Consider the following 21,858-nt stretch of genomic DNA (forward strand, 5'->3'; position numbering starts at 1 on the left):
TGAGGGGAGATATGATAGCACTCTTCAAGTACTTGAAAGGTTGTCACAGAGAAGAAGGCCAGGATCTCTTCTTGATCATCCCAGAGTGCAGGACACGGAATAACGGGCTCAAGTTACAGGAAGCCAGATTCCGGCTGAACATCAGGAAAAACGTCCTGACTGTTAGAGCAATACGACAATGGAACCAATGACCTAGGGAGGTGGTGGGCTCTCCCACACTGGAGGCATTCAAGGTGAGGCTGGACAGCCATCTGTCAGGGATGCTCTGACTTGGATTCCTGCATTGAGCAGGGGGTTGGACTCGATGGCCTTGCAGGCCCCTTCCAACCCTACTATTCTATGACTATTCTAGGGTGTAACTTCCATACCCCAAACATCAATAACGGCCAACTGTTTCATTTCCTCATTTGCTCCAGCAGCTATGAAACATTCCTAGAGGTCTCCTTCCTCCTCAAATGTAAGAGTAAGAGGTTTTGCCTTAACACACACCTGTCCCCAAACTCCAAAGCCCGGCAATTCTGACCGAGTTCATTTACGCATATTCAGGAGTTCATTTCCTTTGTGAAAGGCGGGGGGAGGGGGAGCTTCTATCTAAAAAATGGACAAGCTACCTTGAGGTATCCTCCCACCGGTTCTCTGTAATAAAATGACACATAAAAAAGGCGATCGAGTCTTGGGACGATAGAATGTACTTTATTACTTAAGACTGCCGGTGCAGGATTCGCCTTTTTGAATGCTTCCCCCTCGACCCCGCAATTAGAAAAATAGCACCGCACGGAAAAGGCTGGCCTAGAACCTTTGGGCAAAATCCAACGTAAGCCCTACTTGGAGCAGACCTATTGAAATAAACGGAACTTACGTTAGCCACGACCAACTTATGCCCCATTCATTTCCATGGGTTTACTCCAAGTCGGATTTTATGTCGGATCTTGCGCTTTCTCTCCGATATGCTCGGGTGTGTGTGTGTGTTTTACTTACCATGAGCTGCTGTCACTGGGTTAGCGTAGGGGAGCAAAAAAACAAAACAAAAGGTGTCTCCTCGCCTGCAGCGGCTCAGGGCAGTCTCCTCTTGCTCCCTCAAGGTCCTAAGCTCTCAGCTCCGCTACTTGTGTGCAGAGCTGGCCGGGGTTCAACTTCGCTCTCCCGCTGCCGAGGAACGTGCCAGCGAGCGCCTGAGCCACCGCGAGGGAGGCAGCTCGGCCCGCGCCGCGCCCCGAGGCCTCCCCAAGGAGCGGCGGAGGCAGCGGCCGAGCCCGCCCCTCTCCCAGCCTCCACCGCGGCGTCCCCTTCCTCCTCCTCCCCACTTCCCCAGTTCCCATCCTCGAGCAAGGCGGCGCTGGAGCTTCGGTTGCCGCCGCCTCCGCCGCCGCCTCTCAGGCGCCAAGAGCGGGGAAGCCTTCAGCGGCTCCGGCGCTGCTTCTGAGGGGGCGACGAGGCTGTGCTGTGCTGTGCTGCGCTGCAGCTCGCCGCCGCCGGAGAAGTGACAAGAGGAGCTACAAAGGAGCGCCGGCGGCGGAGCCTGTGCTGCCAGCGGAGTCGCCATGAGCTGGGGCACGGAGCTGTGGGTGAGTCCCCCGCTTGCTCTGCATTGTGTCTGGGAGCCGCACCCGGCCACCCTCCGTCGGCAGAGGGAAGGGGTGGGGGGCTGCCTGTGCCGGCTCCTCCTGGGGGGGGCACGGCCACTCGCCCCGCGATGCCCCTTGGAGTGTGCCGTGCCGTGGCGCGGCGAAGGCGCGGGGGGACGCGCGTTTGGACGGCTTTGTTGAGAGGAGTGTTGGAAGCGCCGGGGGGGGGGGGAGGAGACTCGAGTTGGTCGCTGGGGGGACGGGCGGGTGGCGGGGAAACGGTGGTCAGGATAAGTCCCGTGCATTGGAAAGGAGGGGCGGGGCTCCAGAGAAGCAGGAATGCTGATTTTATATCTATGTCTGTATATCTGTATGCATCTAGGGGCTGGGTACCGCGTCTGGCTAGGGCTGCCCGGCGGGGGTTAGCTGCATCGTGCTTGCGCCGTAACCCACTCCATCGCGGTCTCCGTTGGTACATAAAGGACACCCCTTGTTTCAGGACCCGCCGGCTCTCTGGAGAGCAATCGAGCAGGCGAGGCCACAGCATCAGCGCTGCCCCTCCTTTGGGGAGGGGGTTTGATCTGGTTTGCCTTGTCACGCAGGCTTTCTTTCTTTCTCAGACAAAGAAAAGGTGCCTGGACGCGGGGGCAGTAGTGATATATTAATGCAGGCCTGGTGAGGTAAGCCGGCGACTGTGTGCACAGTTTGTGTGCGCTTCCTCTTAAGAAAGAAAATAAAGGTGAAAAGGTCTTTCAGGTTTGCTGAGTTCCCTTTGGTGCGTGAGTCAGCTGTGCCTTGGTTGGATCCTGCTTTACGAGCTTCAGACAATGCTGGGCTACTCGGGAATGGCTACCAGCAACGAAGAAAGGAGGTGTCTTGGCTAGGCAGTCGAAGTGAGGTATTTGTTTAGGGGGCTGTAATCTTGCAAATAGACTGTGAAGACTGCTAGCTAACGTGCGGTCAAGCCTTAATTTATGTTTAATTGAGCTTGAGGGCTAAACTGAGAGGAATTGTTGATTGCAACCTTATTGTTTTAGGTTAGGCAGACGAGTCTGTCTAACTGAGTCGCTGGGAAACCCATATATTAACATTCTTGGTGCAGCAAATTCTCCGTTTGTTATTACAATTTCTTCTTTCTTGGTAGTTGAGAAGCAGGTAAGAGGTTCATCTTGTAGTCTGTGTACATGCTGTTTTTTTCTTGAAAAACCCATTACTAGAGCTTATTGATGGCAACAATATGGGGAAGCCAAAGTACACAGAGCTCCATAGAGCCAACAATAACATAACATGGTGCCTAAGGCACCAGTTGCCACTGGTGTGTTCTACAGATGAGGACTCTCCCTATTGGTTAAATAAATGGATGGACAGTAGTAGGAGACTCCAGGGGGAAATAATAATCTTGAGGCCCAATTGTGAACCATAGTGGTTGGTGCATGATATTTGTTGAACAAAGGTGATGGAGAGTTGTTATAAAATATGATTCTACTGTGCATGTGACCAGTTAGTAAATCATTTAGTGCCTCTGCTTGTATATAGTCCCAGCTTGATTGGAGCTTTGACATTGGCTTCAATAGACCACAGATAATTTTTTTTCATATACAGTAGTATTCAAGGAAGCTCTTTAAATAGTTACTTGTATATCAAATGGTGATGCACACTGTTTGCAAACACATTAACAAAAATTTGTCAGAATGCAAAAAAATTAAATACTGAAGATATTCATGTTTTTGAAAAAAAGACTTCCTAACATGTGATATTATGAGTTTTTTGTTCCTATAGCCTGCTTGTGACTTTTAAGATTATGTTGTATTGTATTCTGTTGGTTTGAAAATAAAATATTTACTTTAGATATATACAGGCTGCCTCAGTAAAGGTTTATGCTTTCATGCTCCTTCAGTGAATCACCTTTAAATGTGAGCATACCTGACTCCAGTATAGCACTTTATAGCAGGTATTATTCAGAAGAAACACTGTAAACCTGTATGCATTTGTGTGACTTCTTGACTTCTTAAATATGTAATTACCCAGGCCTTTCAGGTTTTCTTACCTTAATAAAAACTACAATAATATCATTGGGCTGGTTTGAGTGTATGAGAATGAGTTCTGGGCTTGTGAGCTTCCTCCCCTCCCCTCCCCTCTCCTCTTGCCCTCCATGAGGAGGAGTTCGAAAGCTTTTGCTTTTAGATAAACTGCAGGTTGTCTTGTCGTTCAAACCTGGACAAACTGTAGTTAACTGTAATTGTAGTTAGTGGAAAAAAGACAATCCATAGCTTATGAAACTGGCTTGTTTTCACTAACCATAATTAAGATTAATCATAGTTTAGTGGTCAGACAACACACTAAACTGGTTAATCTAAAATGGAAAAAGAAATTTCTGATCTCATGGCTTCTCTGGAGGAGGGCAGGAGAATATGTGAGCCAAAGCTTACCTAGGCTTGTTCTCTAATGCTAAACTGTGGTTTAGCGTTATGTTAGAATGTAGCCATTTTGTTGCTCTTCTGGATTAAAGCCAACCTAGAAAAATCTTTTTGAAGAACAGGTTATAAATAAATTATTTTTTAAAACAACGTCTTAATGTATGCTGTGCTGAATGAAGACTGTATTGGATTCTAAATACTTAGCTTCAAATAAATTAATAGCCTTATAGCCCAACTTGCTGTACAAAATACCCCGCAAAGTGGTATATTTTAAAGTGGCACAAAAATAATGCTTCCCACTCCTCCTGCTGGCTTGGCAACTGCCTTGGGCTGTCAGACTCTCTTGACCTATGCAGATGAGGTGCTAATATATTCCTTTACAAAGCCTTGTCCTGTCTTGTGTTTTCTCAGACCTTAAGAGTGCATCATTTTGTGTCAATACCTCACATACCATATTGCTGCTAAATTAATATTGGGTAAAATGGGTAGTGGGGCCGCGGTGGCTTAGTGGTTAAGACGCTGAACTACAGACTGGAAGGTCGGCAGGTCAGCAGTTCGAGACCCGAGTGCTGCGTGACGGAGTGAGCTCCCATCTTCAGTCCCAGCTCCTGCCAACCTAGCAGTTCGAGAGCAAGAAATTGCAAGTAGATAAATAGGTACTGCCTCGGCGGGAAAGGTAACAGCGTTCCGTGCACCTCGGTGTTCAGTCATGCCGGCCACATGACCACGGAAGCGTCTTCGGACAGCGCTGGCTCTTCGGCTTATAAACGGGGATGAGCACCGCACCCTAGAGTCGGACATGACTGGTTGGGGACACCTTTACCTTTTTTTTAAAAAAAAATGGGTAGTAAAGCTATTCTAATGTTTGCAATTTTAATTGAAAGCAGAAAAATATTTAATTCCAACAAAAATTACTTTTATATTTAAGTTACTGTATGTTGAACATGTATTAAATGAAGCTTCTATAAAAGCAGATATTAAATGAAACATCTATATTGGAAAAAAATAAACCTAGGTGAGTAAATAAGTAAACCTAGGTGAGTAACCTAGGTTTGTAACCTGTAATATCACCCACCAAATGCAAATGCTTTCTGCTGCCAGTGCCACTGCTTCTGTTGTGTATGTCCTCAGACAGAGTTACCTGCTTTTTCCTAGAATACTGGCTGCATTCTCTGTTAGGTGCTGCAGTAACCAACCAGTAGTACAGAAAGCTTCTGTTTTGTATCAGTGGTAAAAGCAAGTAGGAATGGACAGTTGCAGAATTCCAGTAAAGCATTTCACCCATAGTAACCGCTGAGTCTAGAGTACTGGCAAAAGATTGAGGTTTCTAGGGAACACGTAATCCACTTTCATTATTGGTCTAATTGAGACCAAGGTATAATTTAAATCTTGAGCCCTAAAGATAGTTACTCGTGCAGATGTGCCATTGGGCTTAAGCATGTGTATCTAGTGCAGCATTATAGCCCTAAAGTTCCTGTATAAAATAAAGAAGGGAAGTGGTGTCCCAAAGTAATATAATTGTCTAAATATATGTGATCAATGGAACTAATAAACTTGAATTGTATACTAGGAAGAGAACTCATGGTTTATTTTGGGTTGTGAACTCTGGGTTGTTCATGATTAACAACCCAGAGTTAAATCATAGTGCAGGGTTTGCACATGATAAGAACCCACAATTCCACAACTACCCAAGATTCAACATCAGCCCGTACTCTGGGTTGTCATTACATGCAAGCCACGTCATACTCAAGCCATACTCTGGGTTACTGTTACGTGCGAATGAGGCTATACTCTGGGTTGTTGTTCAGCTAATATTTATCATGCTGAGTAATATTTATCCTTTATTTTGAAAGACTTTGATTAAAAGATATGCTTCATGAGGGTAAACTTATCCCACTATATTTTGTTTTATTGATACAAATACCTATTTTATCCAATGTAGAAAATACATTTCTACTTTTAATTGTTTGCTATTTAAAAAGGCATATCCTTTTTATGTGGTTAAGGTTTGCATGTCGGAGCTCTTGAAATTACTGAGACTTTCTAACACCCCCCAAACCCCACTGGAACTATCTCAGTGGTAAATAAATGTAGGAGGGTGGGGCACTAATAGAATAAATATTAAAAAAGGGGAGAGAAATCCAAAGCAATATTTATTGAAAAGTAATAGTTGTTTTTGAGCAAAAACTCTTCTTCAGAGGCGTACTGTTATTAGAATGTACATGCTTAGAGAATAGAGGGTCTTTGGGCAATTATTCCCCTTCAAAAGAGCTGTTGAACTTAAGAACGGTTTAGTATGTTTGCTCCAGCAATGTATAATTGATATTACAAATTAAGATACAGAAAACTCTAATGTTGAGTGATTTCAGACTATTTCTATTTAAGTGTATCTGCCCTGGCCCCTGAATCCAGTTTTTCTCTTCCCAAACAAGCAGGTATTTAGCCAACCAGTTATGTGGCTTCCTGTTCAGTGTCTAGAACTGCATACATGGCAACCTTTTGTGAAAGCTGCTTGTTTTGTATATTGGCTATATTGCCTGGAGAGCCTCCAGGTTGGTGCTAGCTGCCACAAAATAGTTGCTCATCCACATGACAGGCTGCTTATATGTGTTAACAGCCTCCAAATGGAGCCACTGCAATATGTAAGCATTTGCTGGCAGCCTCTACAGAGCTGCTAAAGGGCCTCTTCAAACATTTAGGCATGTTTCAGAAGACTAGCTGACATTTATAACCTTGCTGTGTAGTAGCTGCATCCAGTGGTTAGCTGGTTGTCTGAAGCAACTAGCAATGTTAATTTCACTATGCCTGTACTATCCTACATCTCCATGGGATAGTTTGTTGCTCCAGACTACCAGCTCCCTTCGTGCGTACTGCAGTTGAGCAGAAGAGACTAAGCAATGCATTCTTTCAGAACTCATTGTAAAATCTTCTAGTCTACTATTTTTTCTGACAATATATTTGGAAAAGAAAAATGCAGCCACTGTAACTCTATCAGTTTCTTTAGGATTGGTCTCTCAGAATAGGGAGCTGTAATGGAATGTAGTTGTGGCTGAAAAATCTATCTGCCACGTGTTGCAGAATGTTATGACTAGGTTTAATGTAAGGTTGTTTTTTTAATGCTCTTCAGTACACGTGTTACCTTTCTAGTGGGGTTTCTTATCTATTTCGTGCAGATGCTTTCAGACTTTGACCGATTCTCAGATAAAAGCATTCTCTTCAGGTTCTGTAATGGAACTGGCTACTTCAGTTGTAGATAGGTACAAAAAGCCAACAAAAATGTTACCGGTCTTCCTGCCCATATGCATTGTAGGGCAGCTTGAGTGACAAGTTAGGCGAGTTATTTGCCTTGAAGGAACTGTTATTCCCTCCAGATGAGTTGGCAAATGGCTAACTGTAAAGTTGCTGTACTCTAGAATTGTAAGTTTTGTTCAGGCATGAAAATTAAAAGGTCTTACTAGGGCAATTGCTGTTCCAACTGAATTTAGCTTTACTTAACAATGTTAGTCAATATATTTCCAGCATTAGTTCATGGACATCTGACATTTGGTCCTGTTTCCAGAGAAAGTGAATCATTAGTCTTGAGAATTTTTTTCATGGTTAGTTAAGTTTTCCAGATTGGAAACAATATTCCAGTAATTTTCAGATAGATTATCTGCTGAAATAAATACTCTTCCAGTATCTTTTATGAATCTATCTCCAGCTTTGTTAATATAAAGACTGCCTAGTTGAACTCTACTTTTGTTTTCCACCAACCAAGAAACCTGTCTGTTTCACCCTGGACGTTGAACGTTTTGAGTTAACAGCTCGATTTTATATTTTTTAAAATGTAGGGTTTACAGTTATCTGAGATTTTCTTCTACCCAGTCATCCTAGGGGGTCCTGAAATCATCACATCACCTGTCAGAGCCCAGTTTGAATGTCTGCAACCCTTCCTCCTCCTCATCTTAAGACTCTGACCATGCAGGCATCCTGGCTACAACATCTAGTCGGCCTTTCTGTCTCTCCCCCACTCCCCCATTTCTGCTTTTCGTAACATCTTGCCTGATGAAGAGATTTGGAGATCTCAAAAGCTTGCACATTTTTTGTGGATCTTTGAGTTGACCTAATAAAGGTATTACACTATATGGATTTAGGAATTTATGTAGCATAATAGTTCCCCAAACTATTTGAAAGGTGGCAGTGCTGTTGAGCATTTAATAGTTTTCAAAATGACATCTGTTTTTATTTACTAAAACCATGTTGATGTCATGGGCAGGGGGAAAGATTTCCCAAGAATTAAAGATTTCTTCAAATAATCTGCCTGTCAAAATATCCAAGCTGGAGGTGAAAGAGGAGAATACAATCTAGGAACAGAAGTGAATCATTATCAGATTGCTGTGACTCTGAATGATTAATAGCTCTTCAAGCAACAGTTTGGAGAGTGGAGTTCCATTTCTACTCTTTGAAAGCTAAAATGAGAATGTATTTGAAAGTTAAGGTGTTGTCACACCTTAAAGTCTAACTAGTTGTTGGTGGAATGAGCTTTCATAGTCCAGAGTCTCTTTCATCAGATGCATGAAATGCTAAAGTAGTGCTGGATTTATCTATACATACATGGATTAAGATCTAATGGAGGAAAATCCAAATTAGACTGAGATCAGAAAATAGCGGAAATGCAAATAATAATTCTGATAGCTCGCTTTGTGAATGTTTGTTGAGTTCCAAAGGGCCACATAGCGTTCTTTGTGTATACTGAAGCTCTTACGCACCCTCACTCCCATAATTATTGCTACAGTCGCTTGTACTCTGAAAAGCCACTCCTGAATATTAGACCAACCATGGTGGCATTGAGTGCATTGGGAAAAGCTGGAGCAAGAAGATGAAATCAGCAATCCCTTCATGTGCATGCAGGAGATTCTTAAGCAAGTGTAACAGGCTTTTTCAATCCCAGCCATTATCTGCATTTGCTGACATATCAGCACGAATACCAAAGAATTGCTAGTTACACCAAATTGGGGGGATGGGGGATATGAAGCTTGCTGGTTGATCTCGGGCCAGTCATTCTCTGTGTCTCAGCCTAAACTACCTCAAAGGGTTATAAAATGGGGATGAGAGAACCATGTATGCCACCTTGAGTTCAATGGAGGAAAGGGGGCTATGAATGCAAAATAAAGAACCAATCCTATGGCTGCTAGTCAGTGGCTAGACGGCCATAGGATACGTTGGTTTCCAGGAAGCGACCTCGGAGCCCACGCTCTTGAGTTCAGTTCCTGGAGAACTGACCCCCCCCCCTGCTCCCATGCTGCCTTGCAGACAGCTTGGAACAGCTGCACACTCCACTCTTGGAAGGGGCGCACGGAGCGTCGAAAATGGGGTGTTTCAGGGGGGCATTCCTGGGCGGGGAAGCCAGAAATGCCAGTACGACACCTCCTATGCATTGTCCAGCTGCCGCTTCCCCTGCTCCGCCTTCCCGCAGCTAGAGAGCCAAAATCAGCTGCCTAGCTGCAAATGCAGGGTGGCTGAAGTGCAAAGAGGATGACCCCCTCTGCGCTTCTCCTGCCCTGCATTGGATAGGCGGTTGCCTCCGAGTTTGGAGGCAGCCGCCTGTCCCCATAGAATTGTGCCCTAAATGGCAGAAAAGTATTAGCAGGTGAAACATATATTATTCTTGTGAATTTTGCATACCATAAACAATATTTACAGTGCTCTCAGTTATTCCCAGTATTATGTCAAGTGAGGAAAAGGCAATATTATATATTCCCACTGGATGCTTTCTGTCGAGTCTTAGGAGATCAGGCTATAAAGTGAAACCTTAATTCACTATTATAGTAGACCTGAGAACCTGTTGGAAGGTGCAGTATAAATCCCTTAAATAAAATAAATATTGTGGCAAACTTACTCTGAGGGGAGCCTTATGAGCTGGGATAATTTTTTTGAAGGGGAAATCCCCACTTCATAACTCCTTCAGTTTTTAGCATGACATGCTATTAATGAATTCATTGCTGTGCATGCAGTGAGGTTACACTTCATCCCAATTCAGTGGGATGGCAGAAAGTTTGTGTACTCATCCTTTTTGATAATTGTCAGTTCTTGCAAATGGAGAAAAGGGGGAAATAGCGGAAGCAATTTCGTTAAATGCTAAACCTCGCTAATGAATTGTATTGCCAAGTACAATTGGTTCCCCAATACGTAAAATCTTGGCTGATCTTTGTAGCTGTAGTTTGGTCCAGAATGAATGTGACATCAGCATCTACTCTGTTTCTGCATGATCCCTGGTGAAATGAAAGTTGTGCAGCAGAAATGGGAGGATGGCTCCTTGCATATTTCCAGTCACAAAAATGGTGCTTCCTTAAAAAAAAAAAAAAATTAGACTAGTAAACTAAAGACATTTGCTCATACTTCACATGAAAAAATCTTGTTGTTCAGTCGTTATGTCGTGTCTGACTCTTCGTGACCCCATGGACCACAGCACGCCAGGCCCTCCTGTCCTCCGCTCTCTCCTGGAATGTGCTCAGGTTCATATTCATTGCATTGGTGATGCTATCTAGCCATCACATCCTCTGCCGTCCCCTTCTCCTTTTGCCTTCAGTTTTTCCCAGCATCAGGGTCTTTTCCAGTGACTTTTCTCTTCGCATTAGGTGGCCAAAATATTGGAGCTTCAGCTTCAGTATCTGTCCTTCCAATGAGCACTCAGGGTTGATTTCCTTTAGGATCGACTGATTGGACCTCCTTGCAGTCCAGGGGACTCGTAAGAGTCTTCTCCAGCACCACAGTTCAAAGGCATCAATTCTACGGCGCTCAGCCTTCCTTAGAGTCCAGCTCTCACAGCCATACATTACTACTGGGAAAACCATAGCTTTGATTATACGGACCTTTGTCGGCAAGTTGATGTCTCTGCTTCTTACTATGCTGTCTAGGTTTGCCATAGCTTTCCTCCCAAGGAGCAAGCGTCTTTTAATTTCATGGCTACAGTCACCGTCTGAGGTGATCTTGGAGCCCAAGAAAGTAAAATCTGTCACTGCTTCCATTTCTTCCCCTTCCATATGCCAGGAAGTGATGGGGCCAGATGCCATGATCTTCGTTTTTTTAATGTTGAGTTTCAAACCAGCTTTTGCACTCTCCATTTTCACCCTCAACAAGAGGCTCTTTAGATCTTCTTCGCTTTCTGCCATGAGGGTGGTATCGTCTGCGTATCTGAGGTTGATAAAGGAGATAATTCTCCTGTCAATCTTAATTCCAACCTGTAATTCATAACTCTAAAACATGGTTTTCTTGCTTTTGCTCTGTGTACAAAGAAAGGAAGCTGTTCATTATCACATTTATTAATTAAATGTTCTCTACAGTACTCAAGAGAGAGAGAGACACTTCTTTACAATAAGTATCGAGCATTAGCACATGAAAATGCTATCCATTTCAATAAACTGGTTTGCCTTTTGATACATAGTACTTGCTCCTTAATACTTCTGCATATCAAATATTTGCTGAACAGGGAGGGACCGTTTAAATCATGTAGCACAGACTGGTACTCAACAAATATGCTTAATGGATGCTCCAGTCTAACAGAAACACTATTCCCACCCCTACCCCATCACGGTATAGCACACTGAAAACACCTCCACATTACTATGCACGGAAGGCACCAATCATTGTATGAAGATTACCTGGATAAATCCATGATATTTCTGAACCTATGCAAAACTACATATTCCTTCCATGCTAAACCAGTGCACGTATTTCCTTCATGTAAAACCAGAAAGAGACCATAGTGCTGTCTCCTGTACAATCCTCCTTGGTGTTGTGGGTAAGAAGTCTGCATGGAGATCCCAAAGGTGCCCAGGAGAAGGAACTGAGTGGTAACTATACATCCACACAGATAAATTCCATAACTCTGAGCATTTGTATTGCGGCCGGGGTGTGTGTGTGTGTGTGTCAGCATTTTGTATGGGAGAAAGATGGGGACTATATGCACAAAGAATAATGAAAGATGCAACTGTAAGGCAGCACTGTGAACTGTTCAGTGGAATAGGTCATTGTAAGGAGATGGGGTTAAACCCTGTTCCTGGAGATGTGAATGTGGCTTCCATGCAGCGAAGTCTAACTTTCGGAAGTCTTGCTAGCACCTGTAATTTCGGATAAAAAAGGCAGTGAGTCCACAACCCAGTTCTCCCGCTCCATAAAACAATGTTCTAAACACACAACCCCAAGAGCAGACAGAAGGAAGATCCATGACAGGTTCTTTTGTAGCTATTTAGGGCCAAGTGCATGATTTGCCTACTTCTGTCTTTCATCTTCCTTTAGGGAAGGCAAGATGCAGGACAGGGTTAAAATGGCAGCTATCTTTAGTCCTTGTTCAAGAAGCCAGTTTTTAATGTAAACTCCCTGGCCAGCCATGAACTAGCTTCTGATTTACTGTTGGGGCAAAGCAGTAGAGTGAGCTTCTCAGTTTGCCTAAGTTATGGCTTACTTGATTGAACAGTGTCAGCTACCTGGATTTGTGCTGGTCATTGAGCGATGAACAGACATATGTGAAAGTGAATGTATGCTAAGGTATCACCTTCTCTTGTTAGACTTTTATAAAACCAGGTCTTACCTGTTTTGTTAATGCCGCTACAGTTGTGCAATGATTTTAAAAATGTTTTTTTCTAGTTTGTTGGGAATTACTTATTGCTAATTTTTCTTGTTGCAATGGATTGGCACCAGACTTAGTCATATGGGTTGGATCCAGGGTTCCACCCCCAAGGAAGCACTTCTAAGGAGATTTCCACTCAGGATGCTCAGCTGGTGGGAAGGAGGAGGAAGCAATTTTTACTAATTTCCCTCCTTCTTCTACAGCCTCCAGTGTCATATCTTGGTGTTCTAGAGGATTCCGCAACTCTCTGAAGGATATTTTTGGAGGACATAGGGGATTAAATTAATGTTAGGCTCTCAATTAAGTTTTATAAACAATATAAATAATCAACACTAAACTATTCCAGTAATGTTATAGATTTCTCTGCTCACCTTAATTATTATTCACTCTCTGATTACAAACCACATTTTCTTACAGCATTACAGCTTGTTCTTACAGCTTGTTCTTACTTGATTGAGAACTTAGGAGCCAGTTTGTACGTAATGACAGCCCATCAGTTAAACAATCCATGGGCTGTTGTGCATGAGGGGGAGAGAGTGGGCGCACTGCTTGCAGCGCGCCTGCCACTTCCACTTCTAATCAACAGTGGGCCCATGCATAGGTTGTTGAGCGTGCTGTGTGAACCTGTGTGCTGTCTTAGGAGCTAAACAACCCAGGTTAAGACGCTGAACTGCAGACTGGAAGGTCGGCAGGACAGCAGTTCGAGACCCAAGTGCTGCATGACGGAGTGAGCGCCCGTCTTCAGTCCCAGCTTCTGCCAACCTAGCAGTTCGAAAGCAAGAAATTGCAAGTAGATAAATAGGTACTGCCTCGGCGGGAAAGGTAACAGCGTTCCGTGCACCTCGGTGTTCAGTCATGCCGGCCACATGACCACGGAAGCATCTTCAGACAGCGCTGGCTCTTCGGCTTAGAAACGGGGATGAGCACCGCACCCTAGAGTCGGACACGACTGGTTGGGGATACCTTTACCTTTACCTTTTAGGCATTATGTTGGCCTTGAACTGGGCAGACATTTATGCAAATCCGCTCAGCCAATGAATAGTGACCTTGGTCGCTATTTCTTAGGTTAAGCTATCTCAAAGGGTGGTTCTTAGGATCAATGGGATAATCTCATGAACACCATCTTGAGCTGTATAAATATGATAAATGCACTATGTAAACTGCATATGTTGTATTAAGCATTAAGAGGCGTTTAGAATTAGGACCATCTTGCTGAAGCTTATCAGTCTGCTTCCACTAAAGCTCACGTAGTTATTTTTTTTCTTGATTTCATGGCTTTCTTTGTTAGTGTGCACATTCAAACCATAGCCTGCTAGTTCCAGTATGCCATATTATAATGTGGGCACATTGGCTGACCTCCACAGTCTCTTTTACGAACCAGAAAAATGCTCTGTGCCTGTAATGGGAAAGTCCTGTACCTGTACAGAATATTTTCCAAACAGATAAGAATGGGAAGCACCTGTGTGTGTGCGTATGTAGCTCTGTTTGTGTCTGAGCTCCTACAGAGCTTTATATTTTTAATAAATCCTTGACTAGAATACTGTTTGTTTGTGTTCTTGTACTGACGAGCTAGGGTTATTTTAATCAAATGTATAGTTTCGTTAAATGTAAGCAATTCAGGCTATAGTAGTTGTTGGGTATAATTGGTGGTAGCATAGCTAATATCACAGCAGTTGATTAAATATTAAATGGAACTACTTGTTTCAGCATTATGTTTGCTGACTTAGCTCCACAGTAAGAAACAGATCTGCTCTTCAAAATATATGATCAATACAAATTTGTACAACATAGATTAAAGTAGCACTTTTTTGAACTAGTCTCTCTCAACCTAGCAGACAATTCCCAAAACAAAGACAGGCTGCCAAAAAGACAGTTGAGAATTTTCACTGTGGACTTGGAAAGCATTTTGCACTTTTACACATTGGCATAAAGTGGGAAATTTACTGTAGATCAGCCCAAACATGACTATTAGAGCATTGTTCTGGATACGAGTGGTTTCTTGCCTATTCAGTACTTCAGCTGGATGTGGGAGAGGTAAAGACATTGTTAAGATGAGGGACAAAGCTTTTCAAGTTGGAAGGAGTATTTCATTTTGCTGTTTCTAGTCCAAAACCTAATCTTAAGAGATCTTTTAAGGAATGTTTTAGTCTCTGCAGTGATTAATATCTGCAGCAGTATTTTCCCTCTTACTCTTTTAAAAGAATGCAGAGATAATTGGAATTGCTGACCGCATGTCTGTCTATCCTTTAATGTGGATATTGATCTCCATGGTGGTGGAGGGACCTATCTAAAATGGGCTGGCATAACTGCATTTGGCCTAGTAGATCAGAATCCCGCTAGTCATGTTCTGTGGACCATTAAGTGTGTATAGGTGGGGCTTAGTGGGAAATAAATGGACAGGACTACACTGAAAAAAGAAAAGAGAATTGAACAAACCAAACTGTCTGGCTGTTAAATGTGTGCATATTTACTTGATTAGCATTAATAACTCCCCCAGGCTAATTACAGCTGATTCAGAAAAACTCCCCCAGGCTAATTACAGCTGATTTGAGCTGGCTGGGCCTGAGTTCCCTGGGAATACTCTTATCTGCCCAGCTCTGATGCAGGGCATCAGTGCCCTGGCAGTGCCACCTTTAGTGGGGTCACCCCTTTGGGGGGAGCAGCAAGGGCCACCCCCCTAGAACCGGGTTGACTGGTTTTGCAGCTTTTATATGTGGGGGTTGTTTGTTTGTTTAGGATCCTCTTATGTGCCTGGGAGAGAGGTCATATGGCCAAGTTGGGGTACTTGAGGGGCCCCCAATTAGGCTGGTTATGGGTCAAGGGAGATATGGTGTTGGGAGGAAGGCTAGCCAGGTTAGAGGAACTTGGCCCAGACAGTTAATGGCTATGCTGTGTTCTGGCCCTTCCCCTAGCCACAGGCATGGTGGTTGCCCTATTAGCCTGCCCTCAGGTCTCTGGATGCTGCTGTTAAATGCCAGATTGGTTCAGAATAAGACCTCCATCATCTATGATTTAATAGCGGATGAGGTGGCTGATCTGGTATGCATAACTGAGACCTGAGTGGGTGAGCAGGGGGGAGTTAGTCTCTCCCAGCTGTGCCCACCGGGGTATGTGGTTCAGCATCAGGGAAGACCTGAAGGATGGGAATGGGGGGTTGCTGTGGTCTGTAGGAGTTCCATCTCCCTCTGCAGGTTTCCTGTCCATGTGACTACTGGTCTGGAGTGTTTGCACCTTGTGTTGAGCTGCAGGGACAGATTGGGGACTCTGTTGGTGTACCACCCACCCCACTGCTCAACAGACTCCCTATCTGAGCTGACGAGGTGGTCTTGTATGCACTGTTGCGATCTCCCAGACTGTTGGTTCTGGGGGATGTCAACATTCATGCTGAGGACACCTTGTCTGGGACGGTTTAGGATTTCATAGCCTCCATGACGTTAATGGGACTGTCCCAACATGTCATTGGCCCGCCGTGTGTAGTGGGGCATACTCTAGACTTGGTTTTCTCAACTGGACATGGAGATGGTGGTCTGAAGGTGGGGGACTTTGCATCAGTCCCCTTGTCATGGTCAGATCATTACCTGCTGAGGTTTAGACTTGCAGCAGCGTTTCCCCACTGCAAGGGTGGGGGACCTGTTAAAATGGTCCATCCCCAGAGGATAATGGATCCGGATGGTTTCCAGAGGACTTTGGGGAGGTTCCCGGCTGATATGGCAGGCTTTCCTGGTGAAGTATATTCAGGGGTAGTGAGGGCGGCAAAAAAACATCATCTTGCTGCCGTTATTGAATCTTCTATCTGCCGCCCAGCTGAGCTGTTCAGAATCGTCCGGGGGCTATTACATGCTGGCCCTAAGGACACTGTAGACCCCTCTAAGGCCTGCTGTAATGCATTTGCTAGGCACTTCCAGGATAAGATCTCTTTCATCCCCCGGGACTTAGACTCCAGTGTTATAGCAGGTGAATCTGGTGAGGTATCCAGAGTGCAGCCTTGTCCTGCTCTTCTGGATGAGTTTCAGTTGGTACAGCTCGAGGACGTTGACAAGGTGCTTGGACAGGTTTGTGCAGCCATTTCCATACTGGATTCTTGGCTTATAAAAACTGACAGGGAAGGAACAGCTAGCTGGGCCAGAGAGGTGATCAATGCCTCCTTGTGAGAGAGAGTGGTCCTAGGCCGCCTCAAAGAGGTGGTAGTGACCACTACTGAAGAAACCCTCCCTGGACCTGGTAAATCTTAGTAATTTTAGGCCAGTGGCAAATGTTCCTTTCCTGGGCAAGTTTCTTGAGTGGGTGGTTGCTAAGCAGCTCCAGACACCCTTGGATAAGACCAATTATCTAGATCCATTTCAGTCGGGGTTCATGCCAGGTTTTGGCACGGAAACAGCCTTGGTTGCCCTGCATAATGACCTATGTCAGGAGAGAGACAGGGGGAGCGTGACCTTGTTGATTCTCCTTGATCTCTCGGCAGCTTTCGATACCATTGACCATGGCATCCTTCTGGGACGATTGTCTGAGCTAGGAGTGGGAGGCACTGCATTGCAGTGGTTTCGCTCCTACTTGGACGGTCAGCTCCAGAAGGTGGTGCTTGGGGAATATTGCTCAGCCCCATGGATTCTCCAGCATGGGGTTCCACACGGGTCCCTTTTGTCCCCCATGCTATTTAACGTCTACATGAAACCATTGAGTGCGGTCATCCGGAGTTTTGGAGTGCGTTGTCATCAGTATGCTGATGACACGCAGCTCTATTTCTCCTATTCGTCTTCTTCAGGTGAGGCTGTGGATGTGCTAAATCGGTGCCTGGCTGCGACAATGGACTGGATGAGGGCTAATAAACTGAAACTCAGTCCAGACAAGACTGAGATGCTGTTGGTGGGTGGGTGTGCTGACTGGATGGAAGGTGCTCAACCTGTTACCATTTCTGGATTGTTTTTGCTTTTGTTTTGGTGAGCCTCTGGTGGAAAAGTTATTCCGCAGTAATGGGGTCGCCTCACAATTTCTTTCTAGGCCCTTGCAGTTATGTTGACAAATTGACAAAGAGTGCTCTCTTATGATTATCCTGTACATCAAAAGTGAGGAACCTATCGTCCTCCAGATGTTGGATTCCAATTCCAAATCTCATCAGCCACATCCAGCATGGCCAGTGTTCAGGGTGATCATTGTAATATCAAAAGCACCTGAAGGGCAGATGTTCCCCACTCATTATACTCACTTACCTGGGAGTACATCCCATTGAATTCAGTGGAACTTACTCTGAGTAGATATGCATAGGGTTATGCTGTTAATTTAAGGTACATTTTGGAGAGTATCATGGAATAGAGGGTGAAGCTATATGTTGGCTCCAGACTATATAGGGTTTTATAAATGATGAGCAGCACTCTGAATGGAGCCCAGATGGCAATAGGGAGTCAGATGCTGAAACATCCTTTTATGGGATAATAAAGGAATATGCTGATGTTCCATGTAATTCATTTACATATTCCTTTATGAATGAAGTTGGCCCATAAATTGTTTTCAGCCCTTTTTATCCAGTTGTGAGGAACAAGTAACAATTCCTTGGGGTGAGCGGTTTGTTATGCTCCACCACTCAAAACATCCCTGTGATGACCAAATATAAGCTAGTAGGCTGGCAAAGTTTTGTATACATCTATCAGGCTGCCTTGTATTTTATACCACTTCAGACCTCAACATAGCTTCATGAAATACAATGTCATGTGTACAAATGGAGTATAGATGAAAAATAGGTGGGTAGCTCCAGTAATGTATTGCTATTTTGACTGTGAATCCAGGAAAACCTTGATTAAAAACAAATTCATAATTTGACAGCTGCTTAAGTGCGTTAGTCTTTTCGCTGTATATTAAACCTCAGACATTGCTCCAGTTTCTGCAGTAGACTATTCTTGCTGTGAAAAAGTTAATAAAGCAATATTCTTGCTTGACTGCCCTCTATCTCATCTCACATGATCCACATGGGAATCCTTTAGAAAATAATAAATGTATAACGGCTTTAAAAATCAGTTTTATCACATCATATCGTACAATTTAATTTATTAATTAAATCTTTATAGTGGCCAACTGGCAAATGCCCTCAGGGAGGTTAACAATCATAAAACCAGAAACAACTCTAAAATAACAACCAAAACCATAAATGCAACAATGAAAATATCAATATAATAAAATATTAAAACATTAAAGACATTAATACTTTTAAAGAGCCAGAACCAACGTTAATAAAGCAACAGACTAAAGATTAAGTGTCTGCCAGAAGAGAAAGTTCTTATCCTGACATCTAAATGTAAAGAGTGAAGACACCAGGTGGATCTCCCTGGGAAGGGCATTCCACAGATGGGCCACTACAGAGAAGGCTCTTGCCCTTGTAGAGGCTGTATTAATCACAAAATGTTGAGTTCTGTGGAATTGCTAAAATATTACATGATGTCCAAGGTGTAATTTATTTTTCTTTCAGTTAACAGTTAAAGACCTTGTTTTGCTTAAATGGGTTGCCTCATCAGTGATGTAGCTGTTGCCACTGGGCTGGTGCATGATTCCACTTTTGCTGTTCATTGTATCATTGGGATTGAAAATCTGTGTAAGTAGATGCTATATGGAACTTTTGCATCTGGCTAAGAATAATTGGAAGTTGTGGTCATGGTCTAATTGGGAAATGCTGCAGTCAGCTATTTTGATGTTAGGAATAAGCATATATAGGGGTTCTTAAGAACATACCAAACATCCAGATCAAACATCCTGCCTCCCATACTGGCCACCCAGATGCAATAGGGAAGCCCACAGGCACAACGTGAGTGCAGTAGCCCTTTCCTGCTGTTGTTTCCCAGCAACTGGTATACCGTACCATGTGGCCTCTAATACTAGACATCGCATATAGCCATCAGGACTAATATCCATTGACAGCCTGATCCTCCATGAATTTTATCTAATCCCCTTTTGAAGCCATATAATTAGTTGGTGGCCATCCCCACATCTTGTGGTAGTGAATTCCATAGTTTATCTATGTGATATGTGAAGAAGTATTTAGTTTTGTCTGTCTTGAATCTCCCACCATTCAACTTTATTAGATGGCTTAGGGCACAATCCTATTGCATATTTAGACAGAGAAGAGTCCTGCAACTCAGCATTCCCCAGCCTGTCATGCTGGCTGGGGAATGCTGGGAGTTGTAGGACTCTTCTCTGTCTAAATATGCATAGGATAGCAACCTTAATGAAGTAGTATGAGAGAGGGAGAAAACCCCCATCTCTGTTCACTTTCACCACACCATGCATGAGCATAACTCTGTATACCATTATGATGTCCTCTTTTACTTGCCTGTTTAATAACTTAAAAAGCCACAAATGTAACCTTTCCTTATCGAGAGTTATTCCAGTCCTTTGATCATGTTGGCTGACCTTTTCTGCACTTTTTCCAGTCCTACAATATCCTTTTTGAGATGTGACTAGAACTGCATGCAGTATTCCAAGCATGGTTACACAGTAACTTGTATAACGGCATTATGATATTGGCAGTTTTAATTAAGATCCTTTTCCTAATGATTTCCAACATGGAATTCGTCTTTTTCACAGCTGCTGCACACTGGTTCAGTATTTTCATTGAGCTTTTCACCATGATGCCAAGATGCTTTTAATGGTCAGTCACAGCCAGCTCAGCCCCCATCCATGTATATGTGATTAGGATTTTTTGCCTCAGTATGCATCACTTACACTGAACCACATTTGTCATTTTATTTCCTGTTCACTAATTTTGGAGGTATTTTTTTGGAGCTCTTCACAATTCCTTTTTGTCTTTATCAAAAGGTTAGTGAAACAGGACTTGACTTTGCAGAAGCCATATTGATCCTTCTTTAGGAAGACTTGTTCTTCTATATGTGTGATAATTTTAACTTTAATAATATTTCCTGCCAGTTTTGCCAGCACAAATGTTAAGCTAACTGGCCTGCCATTTCCTGGATTCCTTTAAAAAAAAATTGTTATATTAACTGCTTTCAAGTCCTCTGAACAGAGGATGATCATGGGGACAAATGCGTTTTTATTCCCCGCCCCCATTTTTTTAAAAGAAAAACATACATAGATTGCTATATATCCATAGCAATGTATATAGATATATATATATATGAACATACAGCTTTCTAGCAATTATACAAAAGCTTCAACAAAAGCAGACCAGATATCCAAATATGTATCCATTCAAAGGTAGTGTCTATATGCCACCTATTCAAATACTGAAAGTGTAAGGTCCTCAATTCACTGCATTATAGGAGGTAAGTGTTTGTTCTTCCAGTGTTGTAGTATCAGTCCTTTGGTTCTCAAAAGGGCATGGAGAATCCAGTTACGCTGACCGTTATTAGTTTCCAAGAAGCAGGTAGATAATTTAAAAGAGCACATACATCAGCAAATTATAAAGACTGTTCCAATACAATATTTATCCATATAATAACCTCCTCCCAAAAAGAAGCAACTAATAGACATTGCCAAAATATGTTATAAAAAACGTATGTTATTAGCTGAATTGCACTGCCTGCAATTAGCCAAATTAGGTAAACCCTTGTTAAAGAGACATTGCAGCACCCAGTAGACAAGAAACAAAAGTTTTTGCTGAATCAAACACAGCCTAAGATCCACAGATGTGACAGGTTTAGACCCCAAAATGGCAATCTATTGATTAGGCAAAATGGGACAATCCAGTTCCCTATTCCATTCTTGCTTAAAACCCTGTATATCATATTTTTTCACCAGTAACAAGTATTTATAGACATGGATTGCGTGTCACTTTGCCTGCCCAGCCTCAATAAGTGTTTCCAATAATGACAGAGACTCTGATGATGTAAAAGCGGCCAGTCCAAACCTGGATACTAACAAATGCTGCAATTGCAAGTATTGCCCTTCAGTCATAACTGGGAAGTCGTATTTAGCACACAGGATAAAAATGATGAGAACTCATTACCAGCACCCATTGGTTGATCCAAACTAAAAATCGCTTTATCTATGTTCGCCACAAAAACATTTTCTTACCAGTGTTTAGATCTAGATTGCAATAATTATTACATATTTTTCTTAGAAAAACAATTTCACATTTGAGTTCTTTAAGAACTTATAGGCAGATATCATCTAGATAATTTGCTAATGTTTGATTTGCCAATAAGGCCTAAACCTTATCTTTTGTTGCTTCTATTTGTCTGGGTTCTTCAAACTCCTTCCCTGAAAATGTCAGTTCCGGCATGGATATGTTGCCTACATCTTCTGCAGATAAGACAGATACAAAGAC

General features: G+C 43.2%; 1 protein-coding gene across 3 annotated transcripts in view; it reads left to right on the forward strand.

The window, feature by feature from the left end:
• The first annotated feature begins 1,114 nt into the window (after positions 1-1,114).
• FNBP1L (formin binding protein 1 like) overlaps positions 1,115-21,858 on the forward strand; it is a 95,983-nt gene continuing 75,239 nt past the window's right edge. For all 3 annotated transcript variants that reach the window (XM_084851794.1, XM_084851795.1, XM_084851793.1), the window contains exon 1: positions 1,115-1,565. In XM_084851794.1, the coding sequence (XP_084707920.1) occupies positions 1,542-1,565 (24 nt within the window). In that variant the 5' untranslated portion in view covers positions 1,115-1,541. The remainder of the gene's footprint in view (positions 1,566-21,858) is intronic.

The sequence above is a fragment of the Heloderma suspectum genome, chromosome 4, assembly GCF_057233095.1.
Source record: "Heloderma suspectum isolate Gila_16-S chromosome 4, 16-S_ref, whole genome shotgun sequence".
In the NCBI taxonomy this organism is placed as follows: Eukaryota; Metazoa; Chordata; class Lepidosauria; order Squamata; family Helodermatidae; genus Heloderma; species Heloderma suspectum.